Here is a 21,912-nt window from a genome sequence, read left to right as displayed (position 1 = left end):
TCTCAAGAATTAAAACTTGATAATGTGCAATCTTACATTAATGGTAAAAGGAGAGGTCATACTCTAATGATATATCCTAACACATGTAGTAACTGTTTAGTGTATTGAATTAGTAAATTCTGCTGTTCTGTAAAGATAAAGCCTATATCTGTCCATTAAGTTGGGTCAGCTTAGATTTATTTAATAACTTGTCAAAATTTGGTGATGAGATTTCTTGGTTATCTGTATCTTCTAAAATCATATGGTGGTTCTGTCATTTAACCTCCTCTGAGCACAAAGAAAGGTATTTTTGAGTAAAAACGAGTTTGTTCTTGTGCTGGAATTTCTTTTTAACTGGAAGGAGGATTATAATCCGATAATGGAAAGTTTATTGACCTAGCTATTCTTTATAAGTAAAGAAATGCTCTTTATTTTTTCTTCCTTCATACTTGTTGAAAAACGGGTGATGCCTTTCTGAACCATATTTCTGGGAGGAGGGATAGAAAGCAATGAGTTTCCTGTAGTTGTACATAGATCAAATCTAACCTAATGGACAGCACTTTAAACGTTGTTGAACAGAGTTTTTAATCCTTTTACTAAACAACTCCCTGAAACTTTCTTTTCTTCTGCTTAGGCATTGGAGAGAAGTATTCGACATGGGAGCCGACCAAGCGAGAGTTAGAATTGCTACGACACAACCCCAAGCGGAGAAAAATAACCACAAACTGCACCATAGGTAAGTTCCAGAAATCCTCTCCAGAGCCAAATTCTCAGTCACTGGTATGCTCAAAATTCTGTGCTGTTTTTCCATAAATATTTTTACCCTGATGTAATTGTAGTGGATTTCTGTAAGCTTTAGGATAACAAAATCAGTTTATTTTATACTGCCTTTCTCATGCTGTGGAAGGATATCTTTTCTGTCACGTCAGGTACTGGTGATGATTCAGCTGTGTAACAGCTACAAAACTTAATCTTTTTTTGTTTTACACTGTGCTTGTGAAGAGAAATGACTGATGTTAGCTCAGCCTTCACCAGAGATCCTGTGCAGGGATATGAAGGGAAATCCTGTAGGTGATGTATCCTTAACCATAGCAGCCTGTTGGTAAATCTGGTTTTAGCAGACAGAAGCAGCACAGATGTCTTCCTGCTTCGTGTTCTAAACTCTAAACAGGATTTCTTCAATTGCACATGGACTCTGAAAAGTGATTTGTTCTCCAGTGTGCGTCAAACAGCGGGTTTGAAATGCATCTCAAAGGTTTGATGTTCAGTACTCTGGAGCAAAGAAGTCTCTGAAATGTGGGTGTATCTGCTTATTACTGGAGAGTATTTGGGTAAAGGCAATGGAAAATTAATAGTTTTCCCAGTTTTTTCCCTGCTACTTTAAGTTGGAGAAGTAGGGGGAGCTAATAAAATTAGCTTCGTGACAAGCTCGAAGTAAGATTAACTGACATTTTTCTGTTAAATTCACAGTAATATTTTCGTGGTGAAGGTTGGAGATAATGGTTAATGGTACAAGGTTGTTAATGGCACAGGGTTGATCATGTGAGTATAGACATTGGAAACAGGAAACTGTTTAAAATTTTTTTCCCAATTGTAAAGCTAAGTATTGTTTTATGAAAATACATCACACTTTCAGCACATTTGCATTTGTCAAAATACACTGAACATACCTGCTAAAACTTTCTAATGTCATTTTTCTAATACAGTAAGTCATACTGAATCCAAAGTATGGGTGTATTTATTTGGAAAGAATGGACTGAGAAGCACAGAGTAAGTTGAAAATGTGTCAAAAATAGTAATTCTGAAGAAGGAACCTATGCATTTGCAGTAGTGGGACAGGGGAGACAGCTGGAAAAACATCTGGACTTTGGAAACTTCAAGCAGCCTAGGAAAAAATGACGAGGCAAAGATTGCTTGCATCATGTTCACATTGGGATCTTGTGTTTTGTGAAAGCCCAATGTGTTTTGTAAAGAATGTCACAAATTACTAAAGATAATAGAACTGCGCAGGGGGAGAAGAAGTTTGATAGAATTTTGAAGGTTAACGTGACCTTTGTGAAGAATCGAAGCACATTTCTGTGTTTCTCTTTCCAGTCTGAAGGAATGCTCTGCCTGCTCTTAAAGGATTTTAAATTTTTCTGGCTGTTTAAAAAGGGACATGTCTGGTTGCGTGAAATCTCATCCGAGGCTGCCTGGGCGGGGGAGCTCCCGGAACAGGGGGACGAGGGAATGACTGATCTCTTCACTTCTGCAGGCGTGCTTTTAAGAATTTCTCCTACTGAGCCCTGGAGCTGCCTGTGTGCTGAGATTTAAAAAGAGGGGGGGAAAAAAAAAAATCAAAGCACCCAGGAGACATAATGCAGTTTTGGGCTGCAGTTAAAAGCAGACGACTTGCTTTCTTTCACAAAACTGCGTTGGGGGTTTAGCTGAAGGAAGAAAAGACCTGCCATTGTCCTTGAGCCTTTTCTCTCCATCTAACCTGCTGCTAAATATAAATCTGATTTAGAGTCTTTTTGCCTTCCCTTCCCTCACATTGACTTGTCTGTTTGCAGTTTCCTATCAGTGAAGAGCCCTATTTGCAGACTGAAATGCTGCAATTAGCTGGACATTCTCATTTCTCACTTTTTCTAATACTCCATTCTTTTGACATCCAGTTTTTCTCAATCCCACAGCAGATATTAGTGAATCCAGTTTATCTTCAGAGGTAGGTAAATGGCTCAGAGAACAGTCATCGTGTCCAGTTTTATTGGTTCTGAAAATGAAGATGATGTTGATAACCATCTCTGCACATCTGTTGAGCACTTCTGTTTACACAAGAGTCTGTTAAAACATAACCAGCTGCCTTTTATGTGCAAAATGCTCCTTGCAAAGCTGTTTTTAGGGGAAGGCCAGGGGTGTCTGTGGCTTTCTGTCCTACCCCCGGAGATCCACGGATGTCACTTGGGAGGTGGGATGTTTCACTGCTCTGTGATGCCCCGGAGTGGTTTTTGTGCCAACACCTGTTTCAGCATTTGTGTAAGACAAAGTGTATCAGTGTTATAACTAAAATATGCAGCACAGTACTCTGAAACCTGGATGGGTATGGCCTTGAAAGGATGTACATAACTTGCATGTGAAGGACTTGCATATGATTTTGAGCCCTAATAATGAAATACATTAAACGTGATGATGTTCATATCTAGAACACGCTTAGGTGGTAAAATATGTTTTGTTGTGGTTGCCTGTTCTATCTATTACTTGCATGACACTCATTTAGGTGGATGTTTTACTCGGTACACAGATGGAATTTTTTTTATCCCAGTTTTGTAGCAGTCTCACAGTGCTGCTTAAACAGCTGGATGTGTCTGCTGCTTTTTGAGCTCTTGGAACCTTTATACAGCTGCAGGATCCTTTTGTCTTTCATCAGCACCATGAATTAAAACTGAAGAATACTCAGACATGAGATGAATATCTTATAATGGAGGCTTGAACTGGTAGTTCCTTAGAAAAAAACACTCTGCAAAACTCATAGCTTTTGATTTTTCTACTTGAGGGACAATTTGAAACCCATTGAAGAAGGAACTTCTTGTTCATATCCTCGAAAAAAATGAAACCCCAAACGAAAAACTTAACAGATACCCATAAATTTTGCTTGGTTCTCTTTTAAAATGCCATGTGTTTTCATCTCATAGATGCTTTTCCATCTCATAGTAGCTTTTTCCAGCTTGTAAAAAGATAGCACAGGTAACTTCCCTTGAATCACTGTTTTACCATTGAGTGAATTGCTCTTGAAATGAGAACTCACACGAGGCACTGCTGCAGGCTGTGGAAACTGTGCTGATTCCACCTTTTGGGATATGAAGGGCTGTTCCCAATGTTGCTTGTAAGCGTCTTCAAAGTGACTTGGAACACACTGTTAACCGAGTGGAAACGTGGAGGTGTCCTACAGGCAAAAAGACACAATGAAAAATCCTTGCAGTGTGGATTTTACGTGGGACGTTTCATGTTCTGATGTCCCAACAGACTGGAAATTTTATAGAGCTTCTGTATTTCAAGGCATTCAAGAAGAATGTAGGGTCTGCTCTGACCATAAATATGGTCTGTGGTAGCAACGCCAGCCCAAGGCATTCTCAGACCTTGTTCTACCCCAGACATGACCATGCTGATTTTTTCATGTGCTCCCTCAACTGTTTTCAGGTGAACCAGATTAGGCTGAAGGGATGGCAAATTGTGGGGAAAGTAGAAATTTCCTAAGTTACTTTACATTGCTCTCAGCAGCAGGACTGAATCCTGTCCTAGACTATTCAATTCATAGAGAGTTTTATCCATAGAAATGCTTGTTTTAATTTTGGATTGAAGCTGATGTTTCAAGCATCCCATAAACGCCAAAGCTTTTGTATGGAAAAATTAGATAAAACTTAACAATTGTTAATCTACAATCTAACAGTGTAAAAGAAAAGTCTTATTTCTTCAGTCTCCTCCTGCCTGTGAAGTGGCTGCCCTCAGCAAGGGAGGGAAGCAACCAAGCCCCAAATGCACAAGCAAATCCTTTGTTATAGGGTTGAACTAGAAGTGATACAATATCTTTTGGGAACTATTTTCCAAGCTCATCTTGCTCTGCTGTCATTAATACCCCCAGCAGATCCGTTCTCCTGAGTACATCAAGTATTAGCTTGGGATCAGCTGGTCTCTGATTAGCATATGAAGTGACTTTGTGGCTAAAGATGGGTATATTAACAATGGGGAGAATTAGGCTCCCAATGCACGTGGGTAATTAGCAGGAGCCACCTGGGATTCCCATTTGCAGTGTTGCAAAAAGGCAGAAGAAGGGACAGCCTTTCCAGGAGACTGAGCAAATCCTCTTCAGGAGGAGTGATGGGGTGGGGAGAGGTGGCAGAGCCAGAACTGCCTGGGAGTAGCAGGTGGGTTTTGCAGCTGCAATAATGCTGAGCAGCCTGGTGGGACAAAGAGCAGCATGAGTGGAATAAATATTGCAGCAGAACTCCTGTGTAAAGGTGGCAAGGGAAGAGGAACAGTGGCCTGGAAAATATTTCTGGTTCTCTAGACAAGCTACCAGGAGCATTTGTGCTTTTCTAACTTGGAGGTGTTGAAGGCTGCATTAGTACTTGGGTGTTTTTGTGAATGTACCAGCTTTTGGGTGTACTTTTTCTACTTGAGTGGTACCTAAGGTAGCTCAAGTGGAAAAGTGGAATGAAAAACAATGGCTTGGTACAGCACTATAGTTTTAGCTGTAGCTTTAAATTTAAATTACTGAGTTGTAAGCAGTAATACTTTGAAATCATGACTGCATGAAGTGCACCTTGAATAGAAATCTGATTTTTGAATTCTTTTAAACTGCTGTGTGAAGAAGGAAAGGAAAACCACCTTTAAGACTATTCAGGTGAATGTTTCTTCTGTGACTGTTTTCTACCTACCTTCATGGTTAGAATGGTTGTCTGGTTGGAAAAGTGTTTCCTAAAAGGTTGAAATAGTAAAATCAAAAAATGATACCCTTCTATCAGGGAGATCCTTCTGTTCCTGTTTTACCTTGTCATGAGCTCTGACCATTGGGCTGAGTTGTATAATATTTTTCCTAGGTCTAAAATTGATAAACCTGATCATAAAAATAAATTTAAAAAGCCCTTTCCTCCCAAAGCTCCCAGGGAATTCTAAAAAAAATTAGAGGGGCGTGAATATTTTAAGAAATCTGAAACATAAACAGTGATTTCCTCGTGGAGTTTTGTATAGATTTATTTTCAGAAAGTCTTGTTGGACTTTCTAAGCTTAGCTCTTTATCAATATAACATGTAAAGGTTTTTTCTGCAAAAGGCTTTTTGAGAAGAAATTCGAGGTTGGATGTTTCAGTTGCTTTTTTGTGTATTGACTGTCTGAGAGTTTGTCACCTGGTTTTCCAAGGCTGGTGCCAGAAAGCAGTTTGCATTGCTGCAGTAATGTCACTGTGTGTGGTTTGTCTCCACAGCCCTTGATTGAGTTATCTGTGATTTAATTGCTCCTGAGTGAGATTAGGGACAACCCAGTTATCAGTGAAGTCCATGCAGCGTTTTTTTCCTACTTGGAGTGAGCAAACTTTTGTTGTAGAAACTTTTGTTAGAGAAAAGTCAGTCAGGTTACCTTCCCATCTGAAGAGTTTACTGATTAACAGCACTTCCTCAGAATGCCTGACCCCAGGCCAGCTTCACTGAGGAACAAGGGGGGGTTCTACTCTTATTATCTCAATATTTGTTTGAATTTTAGGCCCCCTTTCAGAAAGAACATGAGCTGATGTCACTCAGTGTATGAGTTGTCCTGTTGATGTTTTCATTTCATGTCATGCTTTTGCAGGGACATACTCTTTTTAACGATCATTGAGAGCCAAACTCTAAAAAGCCTTTCTGATGAGAGCAGTGAGAATTTACCATGTTTCACCCTCTCATCCTTCCATCTTGGTGCTGCTCTTCAGGCAAAGGAACTGGCACTGCACTGCTCTCTAATACCTGCTGCAGCTGGGGCACTTTCTTCCATCGGGGATGACAGGACAGGTTTTCTCTTCACGCTTTTTTTTGCTTCCCTTTGATTCCAGCCGTGTGGTCCCAGCCTCTCCTGGGCGCTCAGGCTGGTTGCAGAGTCTGCTCAGTTTCTAAACTTGGCAGAAAACATGGTTTTTTTTTGTTTTGGTGATTTTGCAAGAGCTGCCTTCTCCTGTGTTACTGCACTCAACAAAGGTTCTGACACGTGTGCAAAGCTAGCTTAAAGTAGTAAGGCTTAAAATTAGAGTAAGCCAGAAAGTTGATCTTAAACAAAAAACCAAACTTTTCAGGCTTTTAGCATCCCGTGTGAAGAAGGTAAATTCTTTCAGAAGCTGAAACTTGCAGGGCATGTATTTCAGCTTGTAAAGATTAGTGAAAGAAGGATTCAGATTCCCTTAAGAAAGAACTTTTCCCCCAGGGGTTTAGTCCTGCTGTCAAGTTAAAATACCCAAACAAGTTGAAGTATAAACCAGTTAACAGCTCTTCTCCAGGGGGTATCAGGCATTAGTAGTGGGATAGCTTGGAAAATAAAATTATATATTCAAGGAAATCACAGCTACTTCTAGCCCTGGTTAGGCTTCATGGTATATTAGGGTGGATCTTCTTGCAGTACCATCTGGATTGTTGGAGAAACCACCAGAGTAACTTCTGTAGATCTGGAGTGTTCTTAGCAGCTCTTACAAATATGATGCTTTGAGATTGTGGGGTTATTCTTTTTCAGCATCTGTGTACAGAATAAATCCTTTGCCTTGGTTCCTGTAAAAAATAACAAAATACCAAAGCAGTTTTGAGGAGAAGTTACCTGGAAGCTTGAGATTGGTGGTAGGTTGGCACTGGAACTGCTTTTGCAGTGATACATTAAATGTGTTCTGGAAGAGATTTTCGGGTTCAGGGTCTGCTTGATGGTTTAATTTGTATGGCTCTATGTGGAATAAGTTTAGTTTAAAACAGAATAGCAAGCTGAGTAGAACCTCTACTGCCTGAGGAGGGGTGGGTTTTCATACAATTTTAGAATTCTTAAAAAAAAAAAAAAAATTTTTGACTGTAAAGTTTGTTTGGCATGATTTGTTAGTGGAGAAATAAGACCAAAGAGAGATACCAAAATATAGGCCTGTGTGTAGCTGCAGTAATATAAAATATTGCAGATGAAGAAATATTGACATAAGCATCAAAGTTTGTGAAGCTGGAATTCCAATCTCCAGGGATATTTACCTCAGCTAAACCCCCTGCAGACTGTACAAAGTTAAAACTAGTTGTATACGAAATAAGCAGATTGCAGTTGAATTTTTCTGTGATCCTGGAAATTTGCCATTCCTATTACTTGCATAGAAAATACTTTAATTTTGTAACTCTAGGTGGCTCTTGGGGATTGGAGGCAGAGGAAGACACGCTGTGTGAGTTTGCACAATGTGAAATTCCTTAGAAGATGAGGTTCTTGATCCAGGGCTTGGATCACGTTCCAGACTTCTAATTCAAACCCGATTTTCCTCCTCTGGACTTCTAAGAAGTGGATCCATGGTTGTTACTGAACCAGACACATCTTTTTTATTTTACAGACTGTGTTTCAATTTGACTTTCCTAAATTGTGTTCTGTATTTCTTCAGGTGAAATTTCATCACTTGGATCCAGTTGGATAAAAGCACCAAAAAAAAAAGCCCTTTTTTTCCTCGTAGATGCTGATTTCATGTCTAAAATGTTTGCTGACTCAATTATTTGATTTAGTTCTTTCTCCAGTGGTAATTTTTTTCCTGTGCTGTGCTTTCTTCACTAAGTCATTATATAACTTCAGTATATAGTGAGAAAAGTGGCCTTTTAATGGAAAAGGCAGTTGGTGTCAGTGACTTTGTCAGCTTCTGCTTGAACAGGTTTTTATGGAAATGGGAGATTTTTAATCAAGGAAAACCCAACAGCAATAGCCAGAATTTATTCTGGGCCTCTGAGCAAAATACCTTATTTAGGTTTTGGTTGTTTCAAACCAAAGAAAACATATCAGGGCATTTCTTTAAATTAGTCTGTAACTTAAAAAATAAGCAGTGGGTGCTCACAGGAAAGCAGAGGTGCTAAAAGCACTCAGCTTCCTGCATGTGCTGGAACAAAATGCAGACCTTGCCCTCCTTCAGCAGCAAACCCTGAGCTTGGCAGCTCTGTCACCTTTTCTCTTGACCACACCATGGCAAGCAATAGGATGTTGCTCTTTTTGTCCATGTCATGTGGGGATCCTCCAAAACACAGAACCTTTCTTGAATTGGAGGGGATGTTTTCATTGTACAGTGGTGCAGCCAATGCAGTTACTTTCATAATCTCTAAATCAAGAGCCAGATAAGGAAGTTCAGAATTAGCCTTTGTGGCTGCACTGATTATAGTTTAACATGTGCCTGTCATCTTGTTGCAGACAGAGGCGCGTCCTGAGCGTGAGAAGGTTTTTCTTCTGTTAAAAAACCGTAGACTCATGGATTGGTTTGGTTTGGAAGGGGCCTTAAAGCTCATCTCATTCCAACCCCTGCCACAGGCACCTTCCCCTATCTCAGGTTGCTCCAAGCCCCGTCCAACCTGGCCTTGAACACTTCCAGGGATGAGGCAGCCACAGCTTCTCTGGGCAACAATCCTAAAGAAACTTTGATTAACCACTGTATTTTAACCTGATTAACTCGGTGTCACCACAGCAAGCGTGGCATTTTCAACAAGGCCAGTCATCCCCATCTCAGTTTTGTTCTTTTGTGGATCACTTTTGGATTATATTTACTCTGACCTTCCATTCTGCTCTTTCCTATCTGCTTCCAGAGTTGGGTTTGTGTGGACAGAAGGTAGATACAGTATATACTGAAAGCAGGAATATGCATAAACAGCATGTGGCATGGTTTGTGTGTTGTGGATTGTTGGACGAGCTCCGTGCCAGTTCATCAACAATAATTTGTGCATATTAATATATTTGGATGCATTTAATTTCATTGGCGGTTAGCCTGCTCCTTAAGTTATTAATTTGTGAAATCTGTTTTGAGGAAGGGGGAAAACTTGTCGGCAGCATATGGTGTGATACTGGGGGGAAAGGACGGCAGCGGGTGTGAAATTTTATTTTGTCAGTTTGGTGGGAGTACCTCTTGTTCCTTACGGGTGCCATCTGCACAGGGCTCTCGCTGCAAGGCTTGTGCTTCTGTGCAGAGCACGCAAGAGCTCGCTGAGCTTTTAAGTTTGGCTGCTTTGGGGGAGGGAAAAGAGAATATTTTATTCCGTGCCACCTTTTGAAGTGTTTTATTTTGTATAAAGGTGCTTCTTTGCCATTTGAAAACACCTTGAAGGGGTCTGCAGGTTAACTGGCTTTTAAAGGCCGGTGTCACAATGCTCCAGATCGATCATTCAGGCGCTTTGACAAGCACAGTTGCTGTTCTTTGCCTGCTACTGGTATTTTTTTTGATGTTGGGTGTCTTATGTCTGTTCTCTCTGACCTTCCAGCAGTTATGAGATTAATCATTAGTTTCATGCTCTGGTTCTTAGGACTTTAATGTCTTGAACTTTGCTTTGTGTAGGGTGTGTGAGAGAGGGCAGCTCCTGATTTGGTTGCCTGGTTGCTTTAGGAGCTTCTCCATAACTTTATTCAGCTTGAAATTCATTCAGCTCTGTGTATCTGAGTGGTTGATTAGCACCACAGTTGTGAGGGCTCTGGTTTCACTGGTAATTAAGGCATTTTGTGCAGTGCATACAGTTGTATGTGAGATCTCATGTTGTGTTTTCTGCCGTGCAGAAATAGGTGCCTTTCTGTTTCCCAAGCTCTTGATGTGGCTGACATGTTTCCACATCTCTAGTTGAAGGGGTCCCTGCCCATGGTAGGGTTGGAACCAGGTGATCTTTAAGGTCCTTTCCAACCCAAACCATTCCAGGATTCTGTGATTCTGTCTTTCTCCTCCAGCCAATTGATCCTTATATGTTACAGGGATCAGATAATGCTTTGATATTTAATAATAGATGTGATCATGTCCAGTGCCATATATAAAAGATGTTTTCTTCTCTTGCTTGTTCTGAAAACTTGAGCTCCAGACTGTGTGTGTGCATTCCTCAGTGTTCACTCACTGCTCAGATTTCCTGACAGAGTTGCAGCTGGTTGAAGCACAACAGGCAAAATTTCTTCAGTGGGTCTTGATACGCCAAGATACCAATTCAGAGAAATTTGGTACAAGTTCTGCTGCAGAACTTAATGTCTTTTTCAGCCTTTCTCATTTCAGCTGAGAGAATCAAAAAGAGAAATGCTTGCTGTGGATGATTACATGCTGTGTAGCTCTGGCTTTGAGAACATGCTGCATTGGTTTCTTCTTGAGACACTTGAGAGAGAAAAACAATTTAGCAATGCAGATGGTCAGTAAAAATCCTGAAATGTGAAATTACAGATATAAAACCTGACACTTTTCATACTCTTGAAGAAAAAAGGCCTTTATTTGCAGAGTACTCCTGGGCCCTTTTCTTGCGAGGTGAGTGACTTACCAAAATGTTCTAAACTATTCTTGCACTATGCAGAGATCCTGCTTTAACTCCCCATTCCCTCTCCCCCACATTTATTTTAAACTTAAACTTGCTGTGGGAGACAGTAAATTCATATAGATAGAGAAAACCAGTGATACCCCAGGATCTTCTGCAAGATACTCATTTTAGGAGCTTTTGTAAAGCTATTGCTGTTTGAAGTATTATATTTATTGTAATTCAGAAGTCTGACATTGCTAGTAGAGGAGCTTATCTGTAGATTTTATTGTGTCTGTGTATATTCAGTATTGATATTGTTGCAGTTCTTAAACTCTGCCTTACTTTGTTTACGTAGATGAGTCTGGAACACTTCAGAATAGAAGAGCATCAGGGAATATTGCAGGATCTCATCACTGAAGAGTTTTAAGAACAATTCAGGGAAACATTTGTCAGGAATAATATAGGTAGTGTTAATTTTGCTTTGAGGTAGATGGTTAGACCAGGTGACCTCTCAAGATCTTCTATAACTGTTTCCTGTGATTTTAGTAGAAGATTCAACGTACTTTTCAGTGGTTTGGTCAAAACCCCTCACTTTTGTTTTGGAAGCATGTTTTTTAATTCAAATTCAGAGGGAAGAGACACTTGTAGTCCCTTGTATTGCTTGAAACAGATCCTCTATTTACATGGGCCATATGAAAAATTAACCTTAAGAGGTTTGTTTGTTTGTATTGCCAGATATTTTAGGAATGCTGACTCATTTTACCAGGCTGAGGGTGTGCACAAAGGAGCCAATTACCACCAAATCAGAGGGAGGAGAACTTAAAGGACATCAAGTGCTCCTGCCTGATCTGTGTGCTTGGTCTTAACCCAAGTGTGCAGCCACTGCAAAGTAATGAGAAGCTGTAACCTCACAGCTTGGTTTACTGTGCCCAACCCGTTCTAGGAGATCACTTGCCTTGTTTGAAGTGCTCTGAGCATGGAGAAAAAGAAATAAAAATGAGCCTAACTGGTCAGTTCTCCCCCAGGAATCAGGGGGACACGGTGCTTGCACATCACTGAACACACACAGCATCCACAGGTAAATGAAATCATAAACAACTGTGCCCTAAGGCAAAGAATGGAAACTCCTCTGGGCTTGGAATGGCTCCTGTTTTGGCATCATTAGTTTGGGAATTGGCTCAGAGATGTACATGCTGTAAGTAGAGTATAGAGAGTACTTTGTGCGTCTGGCACACTGTGTGCACTCAGGAGTCGTCTGGCTTGGGGGTTTGTTTCATCTGTGCAATAATAGTATAAAATGATACACTTTTTCTGTTTGATCATACTCTGGATAACTTATTTGATCTGTTTGCTCAAAGGATGTCACTCTCCCTTAGGTTCTTCCAACAATGTGTGTCCAAGTAGGATGTGTGGAAAGGCGCAGCTGTTGCTCTGTGGAAGGATCTGTAGTAAAGCCACCTTTGGTACTCATTGCTTAGAGATGTCATTTTCCTCCTAAATCTGGTAAAATTAGGCCTTTCTTGAGTCTCATTTCCATTCGTTGCTGGTTATTTCTATGTCATTACTAGAAGTTCTTTGTTTAAATAAGCTACAAACTTGGATTTCCTATGCTGAACCCTTGGTCCAGTGTTAGGCAGTTGGTTTTAACTGAAGGTGCAACACAACACAGGGGCCCTGCTGAGCTCCTCCAGAATTGATTTATAACACACTTGAGAGCTGCAAACTGAAATTTTTCTTGACACACACTGGCAGGTGTGACACAAAGGAAATGAACTGAAATACCAGATCCAGGCAATCCCTCAGCATTATCCTGTGACTTTTTTTTGCATTACTCAATGGAGTGAATGATGCATTGAGCCACAAATGCAAAAGCTCATACAGAATCCTTATGTAGCCTAAAAATGACATTTAGAAGAGTTAGCAGCCCTCATTGTGGCAGCAGATGTTACCTGTTCTCCATCCCAAGTGGCAGCAGGGTGGGTAATTTTGGTTTCCAGAGCCATGTGGTAGGAATAGGGATACAGGCATTAGGGCCAGTCCTGTTTCACTGCCCAGCCTGTGGCTTTTGGGTACCTGCCCGCTCTGGGAGTTTGTTACAGGACAGGGGAGGAGGGGGGTTAGTTTTTGAGAGAGGCTGAGAGTTCCTGCAGTTCTGTCACTGTCTGTCTGTCCTGACCCATGGTGAGCTGTGTGAACCTGCTCAGAGGGTCAGAGACTCATCGCTCTGTGCAAGCAGTGAGCTCATCCCCCCAAGGTGAGACTGCTTTTTCTCTCAGACAGGCAGAGTGAACTGTTACACTGTGGAGTTGGCATCAGATGGGCTTGGCTGTCGTGTGGAAATGCCCTCACCTTCCTGCTCTTGTCTGAGCTGGTCCATGTGGTTTGGGTCAGTAATACTGGTCTGAAGGTGTGAGCAGTCACGGGGTGAAAAAGTGGAAGGGGTGTTACACACCTCCCCTGAGTCAGGGGAGCTGCCTTTGGAACCACTCCAACAACTGGGAGTCCCAAACTCCCTTATTGCAATGTTTTCTAACTGTGAGACAATTATATTTAATATCTAATTAAATTTTACTTCTTGTGAGCTCAGTCTTTTTTTATTATAGCTTTGGTAGGTCACAAGAGTTAATTACAGTCCTCTTTGCTATGGCCTGTAAAATACTTGAAATTTGTCAGCCTGGCTGTTCCTCCACCAGCATTATCTGGTTTTAATTAATTAACTCAACCAGTGGGTTCTTCGGTTGTTTCTCCAGTCTCAGATATTAACTCCATGCAAATTTTTGTTCATTTTCTTGATTTCTCACCAGTTTGCATAGATTTCTTTTTAAAATGGGTGCTCAATTCCAGACATCATCCAGCTGAGGTTTACCTGTCACCAGAGCAGAATAATGACCTCCAGGCTTTCTCCTATTCCTGTTAAGTTTCAAAATGCTGTTTGTCTCTGAACTACAGCTCAAGATCAAGTTGTCTAGGCTGAGTTGCTGTAGCCATTGCTCTTTTTGTTGTGTTTGTCCACTCAGTTTTTCTTGTTTCCTACTTCACAATTGTTCTTATTGAATTTAATTGATTTCAGATAGTTTCTCCCTTTAACAAGTTACTTTTGAATTATTGTTTTGTCTTCCAATTACATTTGCACTGTCTTGATGTGGTTTGTCCCTTCTCTAAGTGTATGTTGTGTGATGTCACCGAGCTATTGAATAAAAATAGCGAATACAATCAATTCCCTGTTAACTAAGAGGGGTGGGGACAAACTAAATGCTGGAAAAACATTATTGGTGTCTCAGTAAGTGCTGTTGTTTTCATTGTGGTGTGGATGAACTAGATCCTCCTCACAGACATGCTAGAAAAATGTGTTCATCTCTGCTGCTGAACTGCTACAAACATCCTTGTGCATTTATCCTGACAAGCTAATGTAGGTGGGTTCTTGCTTAGTGGTAACTTTTCATGGATTTATGAATAAATTTTAATGGAGAAAAAGAACAAAATCATTGACTTTTGAATGGCAATCCTAACACAACATAAAGGATAAATTTGGAAAGTCTCCTGTGAATGCTGAGGTCACTCCAGAACTGCTCAGCTGCACACAAATATGCCAGAAACTACCAAAAAAAAAGACTTCAAGTTTCCATGTGAACCTGAATAAAGTACTTAAACATGCTTTTAAGTGTTGGATTTAAGTCAAAACACTTAAAGTGAGATTTTTCTTACAGACAGCAAAACTGGGAAATGTGAACTGCTGTGTTGTTTTGGAATTTTTTGAACCACCTTAAAATCTGAAGGGTGGGGGATTAACTCTCTTTTAGAAAAAGCAAAACCCACTGTTGTTGCTCAGGAGTGAGTACCTTAAGAAAAACAAGCATCTAGTTAAGGTTCCAGTGTGCATTCAGTGCATGGACTATATTTCCCCTTTTCTGTTTGTTTTGGTTAGATTTTTTTGTTTTGGTTTGGTTTGAGTTGTCACTTACCAGCTCTAAAGCAAATTGTGCTGAGTCATTTCTTTGAATGGACTGACCAACCCGTGTTTGCCTCAGGGTAAAGTTGTGTTAATAGTTAAACAGGTCAGTAATGAGGATGAATTCCACTTACTCTGCACAGCAGTGACATACCAAGAGTGAGAACTTTGAGTTTTGATGATTCATCCATATAAATAGTCCTTGTCTTCTGGTGCTGATGATACATACAGGAGGAATAATGACTATATATTCTGTTTCTTTCCATAGTTAATGATTTTGCTGTTTATGTGCCATATTCTTCCCTCCTGTGTAGCAGCTTCTGGACTCCAGGATTACAACTGGAAACAAACTCGAGGACAATTTCCTTTTGTACACATAAGCAAATTTTTTGCTGTTGAGCAATCTGTTACTTCAGTAGTAATGGAAAAAAAAATTCAGTGATCCAGAGTCCTTATGCTAGAAATTGGAAAGTTAAAGATGGGATTTCATTTAGAATGCAAATATTTATTTTCTGTGATTTTTTTTTTCTTCTAGAAAGCCCTTTCTGATGTCATTGCCTTTCTGCTATGTAGGGGTTGCTAAACTCCTAGGTTTTGGTGCAGTGCATAATGCAGTGTGTCTAAAATAGTCCTATAATTTATTTTCTCTCTGTTAACAGGAGTGGTTCCTCATAGTCTTATGCTGGCTGGTTCTGTTCTCAGTGTTTATTATCAGTTTTATTATCAGGGCTTCTGAATGGAAGGGGCTGGCTTTTATTTGACTCCTGTCAGTGCCAAATGAAAATATTTGTGAAAACAGAAAAAAGAAATCCATATTTGTATAACAATATTACCTAAATTCAATGTCCACTGTCATCCTCCCAAAACTTCAGGATTCAGTGGTCTGTGAATCTTGATGCACACACACACAAACAGGATATTTAATAGGTATTTTTAGGTAATGGAATGATAGCGAAATATTTATATTAATATATAAGATACATACAAGATAAGATATAAAGAAAAATTGAAAATTTATCACAAATCTCTTCTTATAAGCTAAAAAATGCTGCTCTAGAACTCTGTTCTGACTTCACTTAAAAGTCAGGAAGGGCAGAAGAGTGAGTGGAACTCTCCAGGTTGTGCCTGTTGGTGATGGAATAGCTTGGGGGTGGGAGGTGGGTGGGTGGGAGCTACAGCTCAGGAAAGGGGGCTTGTTTCAGAAGGGATTTGCAGTGATTCAAACAGCAGTGACTGACCTGGCAGCCCTGAATAGCTGAAGAAGAGTCAAGTCAGAAGAATAAAGACAGGGGAACTTGAGCACATTTTCACCTGGTTCAGCAGTAACTCAAAGAGGAAGGATTATTGCCCTGAGTGTTCATCTTAATTTCTTTGATCTGTCATGTAATCCCTTCTTTACTCTTGCTGTCAAAACTACTCTGTTGAAAAATGATTTACTGCTTTACCAATGTGAATCAATGAATTAGTTTGGAGGACATTTTTTCAAGCAGTTGCCTCTCAGCTTATCTGCTAATTTAAGATTCCTTAAATCCCAAGGAAGGGGCTGGTATAAGCAGTATGGTTGTAACCTCCTTGTGCTGATCCACTGCAGGACAGAGCAGGATGCCCTTGGGGACTTGGGAAGGGGGTGTCAGTGGGAAGTGGAAGTGATAAGCCTGCGAGATGAGAGAGGGTCAGGGCAACAAGGAGATGCAATGGCAGGAAGCCTGGAGCTGCATCCTTGGTGTCCTGATCTTGTTGCTCAGCACTGCTCTGGGGGGATGGTCTTGTCACCTTCATGCTGTTCTTTAATGTCACTGGGTTTGCTGTTGTGGAAGCTCCTGGAGCACTTGTGGCTCATTCATTATTTTTATGTATCTGATCTCACCGCATCTTTTTCATTCATTTAACTGAATTGTTTTAGTCTAGTCTTCCAAAGCCACATATTTATTTTCCCTTCCTACTCCCTTTTCTTGTTTAGTGAGGAGTTTTTCCTTCCCCCTTCTGGATCATTTTCATTTTTATGGTAGATTGCGTGTTCTGTGTTTGCTGGAGGTAGATAACGTTGAATTGTTCAGTTAGTTTTTAAGATCACGTGGTTGAAATGTTTTCATTTAATTTGGCTGTGGCAAAAATTTCTGTAGCTTTTTCTTAAACTGTTGTCAAAATAATTTCATACCTCAGTGTGTTATCATGTAGTTTGTAAAAAATGTTCTGTAAAAAATCTCTGAAAAAAACTGTTCTAGTACATTTAACTCATCATTCCCACTTCTGCAGTTACTGTGGGTTTTAGCCTCTGAGAAAGGATGCTCAGCTGAGGTTGTGTGGAAATAAATTCCCCAAAACTGCATGGTTGGGGGTTTTTTGATCTCATGTGATCACTGGTGTCACGGAATGTGATACATTTTCCTGTGTGGACTTGTAATTTCACATATCTGCATACTGCTGCTTTCTGAAATGAGTATTTTTGTATTATTATTTCAAAAGGGATTATCTTTTCAGAATAATTGCTGTCACTAACCCCATTAGCAAACTGCTGCTCCTGGTGTGCAGGTGGAACAGAAGTGTGTTGTTCTGACTGGGCCAGTGTTTGTAACAGATCCATTCTGGTCATGTCTGGTGTGTTCTGCACCTGAAACTTGAGAGCTGAGGGAGAATTTGGGCTTAGTTTTAGGTGCTAGGAAGTAGGGCAGTTCTCTCTTGAAATACATTTTCAGAAAGATGCTCTTAGATGGTGTTGCCAATTCCTGTTGGATGAACATAGGATGAAAACCCAAAATTATTCCAGAAATCATCATTGCTCTGCTACACTGTTTGCTTCCAAGGGTTATGTTGAACTCTCTCTAAATATTTCAGTGAGCTCTTCCTCAGCTTGCACTGACTTGTGATGCTGTCTGATGGAGCTGCAGGGAAACATCAACACCAGATGGGGGACTGGGAGGACTGGGGGTAGGAGAAAAAAATTGCTGTAAGGTGTTGCCAACCTGTCCTTAACGTATAAAGGATCTCAAACTGGCTGTTCTTCAGTGCATCTGAATGATCTCCTGATTGTCTCACCAAGGTGAATTATACAGTGACCAATGTGCTTTCTTCCAGAACCTTCGTTCAAATCAATCACAGGTTTCTGTGGGGTAACATTTGTTCAGACTGGTTTGTTTGGTGTCTTTCTTACCCCAGCATGAAGCCTGGGCTTAGAGACAAACAGAACCTCTCCCAAGAGGGCAAGATTGGGTTTACTGTATTTTGTATTCATGTGTGGTCCTCTCATTTCCCTGCTTCCCCACCTTTAATAGCTGTACAGTTGCATTTCACAGAGAAGTGGAATTTCCTTATCTTGTCTTGGATTTTTCATCTCTCCTGCGTGGGTGGACTGGCAGAACCAGTGTTCTGGATCTCCCCGTGTCCCAACAAGCCTTGTTACCCAGTCCTGCAGATCTCTTCCTTTGAGCACTGGGAAAAACAGAACCATTACTGGAAGAAGATGGAAGAACTGAAGCTGACCAAGGTAAGCCAGCTGCCTAGAACCCAGTCTTGAGACTAAATGTACGAAGAATTTCCCAGGTGGATTCCCCTGTGCTCAAGGCATTGCAGAAGTAGATTTCTTGCTTGTGTGCTTAAGCCCTGCCAGCCCAGCTTGTGACAGAACAAGAGCAGTGGTTGTACTCCATGTGTTATGATTAAAGGAAACTTAATTTATTCCAATATTTACATTTACATCAGCAAGGTTCAGAGGTAAAACTGCTTTTCTGTTAGCTGCTTATCACAAGGACACACATCTGCGTGTGGAATATTTTAAGAATCTCACTGATTCCTTTTGCTCATTTCAGAAGCAGTTTGTAAGAAGCAGAAATAAAGATAATGCTATGAAGCACAGCAGAACTTTGCAAAATACCAGAGCTTTATTATTACTAGAGGTTGGATCCTGTTGGCAATTCCTAGACAGTCACTCCTCTCTGCAAATACTGTCCACTGATTAGATGCTGCTGGAGACCACTGCTGGTGCTGGCAGAAATGAACTGCTGCATGTGAGGTTTTGGCATATTTTTTTTCTGTTGATTTATGACCCACATGTTGCAATGCTTGACTATTGCAGCTGAACATTGCCAGGCTTTATTAATGGGCAGGGAATAGGTGTGGCAGGCACAAATCTTTTCAATTCTTAATGTATTATTGACCAGAATGCTGTATAGGCTTAAATTTTTAGCTGTTTTCTTTCCAGTAAAACTCATTTTTTCCCATAAAAGTTAAGCACAGCAGGATGTGTTGTTCTGAGTTCTGTCAGCTCTTTTAGTTTAAGTACATCAAATTTTGATATTTTCCAACGTGCTGCAATTAGTTACTCAGTACTTGGGCTGTAGTTCAGTGCCTTGTACCTGTTTTATTTCAAACATCAGTTTGAGACAGTATAGCAGCTGCAGTCATTGCTCCCACAAGGATAAGATTGATGTGTGCTCCTTTTACTTTTTCCCATTTCAACCAAGTAAGTTCTCATGTTTTGCTACAAATCACCACTTTCTGATTTTTATGAGGGTTTGGAGTATTCACGTTTCAGCCTTGTCTGTTTTGCAGGTTGCTTTGTCTCGGTTCACTCAAGTGAAGTCATAGCACATGAATCACTCCATTTAGATCCATGAAAAACTGACACCAAGCAAGTAGAGTAATCCAAGAGCCTTCTGAGTTTGACACCTGTAACTTGTCTTCTGGTGGCAACTTTGAGGAAGATTTGATTCTTGTGGTCACAGGGAAAGGCGGTCCAGCCACAGGCATGTAATAAATGATGCTTAATAAATGATTCCAAAAAGCTGCCTTTATGTGTTTGCTTTTGTGACTGCTCTATTAGCTACCAAAAAGAAAAGTTCTAGGGTGAATCTCTAGATTTACTGCTGGTTTTCCACTAGTTTTCTGTGCTGAACAGGCTGACTTGGAAATCTGGTTCTAACCAGAGGGAGAAATAGGGAGAGACTCTTCTGCTTCCCGAAATACCCTGCATGTGAGGGAGCCTTCCAGCCTTCTGTGTGCACAGCCTGTGATTTAAATAAAACCACTCAATTTTAAATGGCAAAAAAAACCAGGGGAGAGGTAGGCAAGAGGTACCAAGCAAACGTTTCTCCACTCGCACAGCACGAACACCCTCCCGTTGAGACGTTGTTTGCAGAGACCAGACTGGGCACTGAAATAGGATTGTGTACCAAGCTGAAGCCTCACACCATATTTCAAGCTGCTCCAACAAATTAACTATTTAACACTCTGCTAATGTTGTGCACACACTTATTGCCTCCCAGCATGAAAATAAAGCAAATAATTGCAATAAGCTGCTGCCCAGTAGAAGTCACTGTAATATAATGAGAAACTTTGTCCTGAGAGTAAACAGAAGGAGCAGGAAGCTGTGGGGAGGAGGTCGATGTTGCATTAGAGCAGGAAAAAAAATTTAGGAGTGCTCTGTGTCCGTGCCTTCAGCTCAGTGAGCAGTTCAAGCTGATGTAGGGCTGATTCTCCTCGGTAACGTAGCAACTGGACCACACCTCCTCCTGCTGCAGGATGCTAAAGAGCCCTTTGAGCACTATCTGCTGTACTGCAAGGGAACTGCACTAGTTCTAATTACCACAGCACTGCCAGCCGATAATTTTTTTTTTCCCCTCTTGGAACGACAAGGAAATTCTTCGTTCTCTGTCAAGTAATCCTGTTTTTTTTTTTTCAATGTTTCTGTAGTAATCCTATTTATATTGCAGGAGAGGACTATGTTAATTTTAAATCAATACCAGAATTGTATCTATCGGTGCATTTTATCTCATTTCAAAGTAAGTTTTTGATTAAAAATAAGCATTCTTGTCCACCTGATGCTCTTGTTTAGCACTCCTATATGGTATAATGTTAACATTTTGGAAGAATACTCAAGGATTTGAGCATGTTTTTCTTCTCACTTAGACTTTGCAAATGACTGAAAAGCTTTCCCCACTCCTAACCTCTCTTCTGTTGTGCAACAAAAGAGCTTTCCTTTAAGCATCTTGGTTTCCAAGCACAAGAAATCATCTCTGGGCATTACTGAGCATTGACTTAAGGTGTGATGAATCCTCTTATGCCAACTTGAATTTTTTGATGTCTGCTGTAGATTAATGTTTAATTTACCTATAACGAGTGTGGAATTAGTGTTGTTCAGAGTTTTCTCTTTTAAGGTGGTTTTGTTCCAATCTTGGGTTTAATACAAAAAAAAAAATAAATCTTCTGAGTCTGCATTGGATGTCACAGCCTGACTCTGTTTGTCAGGGCTGTTCCCTTTGCTGCCTGTCTTAGAAAGATGATTACTGCATTATAATACTATAAAAACCTTATTCTGGCTTCGTGACCTGCATGAGGGAAAGCCTTTTTAAACCATCTGAAAACTTACTTATTGATTTATTTAAATCTATTGTTCTCTTACTGTAGTGACTTACCAGCTGCTGTCATTGCACTTCGGTATCAGCTCGGGGAGGGACATGTTTTGGTGACATGTAGCAAAACTGCCATTGCAAAATAATGCTATTGGTGGTGGTTTCCTTATTTCTGAGAATTTAAGAAACAAATCCTAGTGTAGTTCAGAAAGCTTCTGCAGCTCCTCATGACTTGAGTACAACAAACCCAATAGCCTCCCTAAACCAGTATAAAACTGTACTTGGAGCTGTGCATCTACAGCGAAGCTGTGGCAATATTGTGAAAACTATATAAAAATGCAAATACACCGTTTTGTTTCCTCGATAATGCTTATGCATCCCCTCCCCCTTTCTGTCTTTATAGGTCTACGAGGGCTAATCAATCTTGGGAACACATGTTTTATGAACTGTATTGTCCAGGCACTTACCCACACTCCACTGCTGCGAGATTTCTTCCTCTCCGACAGGCACAAATGTGAAATGCAAAGCCCCAGCTCATGTCTGGTCTGTGAAATGTCTACACTCTTTCAGGAGGTGAGTGTTGTTTGCCACAAAGCATCACCTTTCCACAGGTGCCATTTGTCCCCCCCAAAAGGAATTGTGTTCTGTTTGCAAATATAAAGGGAATGTAAGTCCACGTTTC

General features: G+C 40.5%; 1 protein-coding gene across 3 annotated transcripts in view; it reads left to right on the top strand.

The window, feature by feature from the left end:
• Positions 1-21,912, top strand: part of USP22 (ubiquitin specific peptidase 22) — a 97,048-nt gene that overhangs the window by 50,476 nt on the left and 24,660 nt on the right. For all 3 annotated transcript variants that reach the window (XM_027743017.2, XM_027743016.2, XM_027743018.2), the window contains 2 exons: positions 614-715; positions 21,634-21,803. In XM_027743017.2, coding sequence (XP_027598818.1) covers positions 614-715; positions 21,634-21,803 — 272 coding nt within the window. The remainder of the gene's footprint in view (positions 1-613; positions 716-21,633; positions 21,804-21,912) is intronic.

Source organism: Pipra filicauda, unplaced genomic scaffold, assembly GCF_003945595.2.
Source record: "Pipra filicauda isolate LSUMZ 115617 unplaced genomic scaffold, ASM394559v2 scaffold226_size1812527_pilon, whole genome shotgun sequence".
Lineage (NCBI taxonomy): Eukaryota > Metazoa > Chordata > Aves > Passeriformes > Pipridae > Pipra > Pipra filicauda.
Note: the sequence above shows the minus strand (reverse complement) of the source record. Positions and strands in the feature narration are given on the sequence as shown.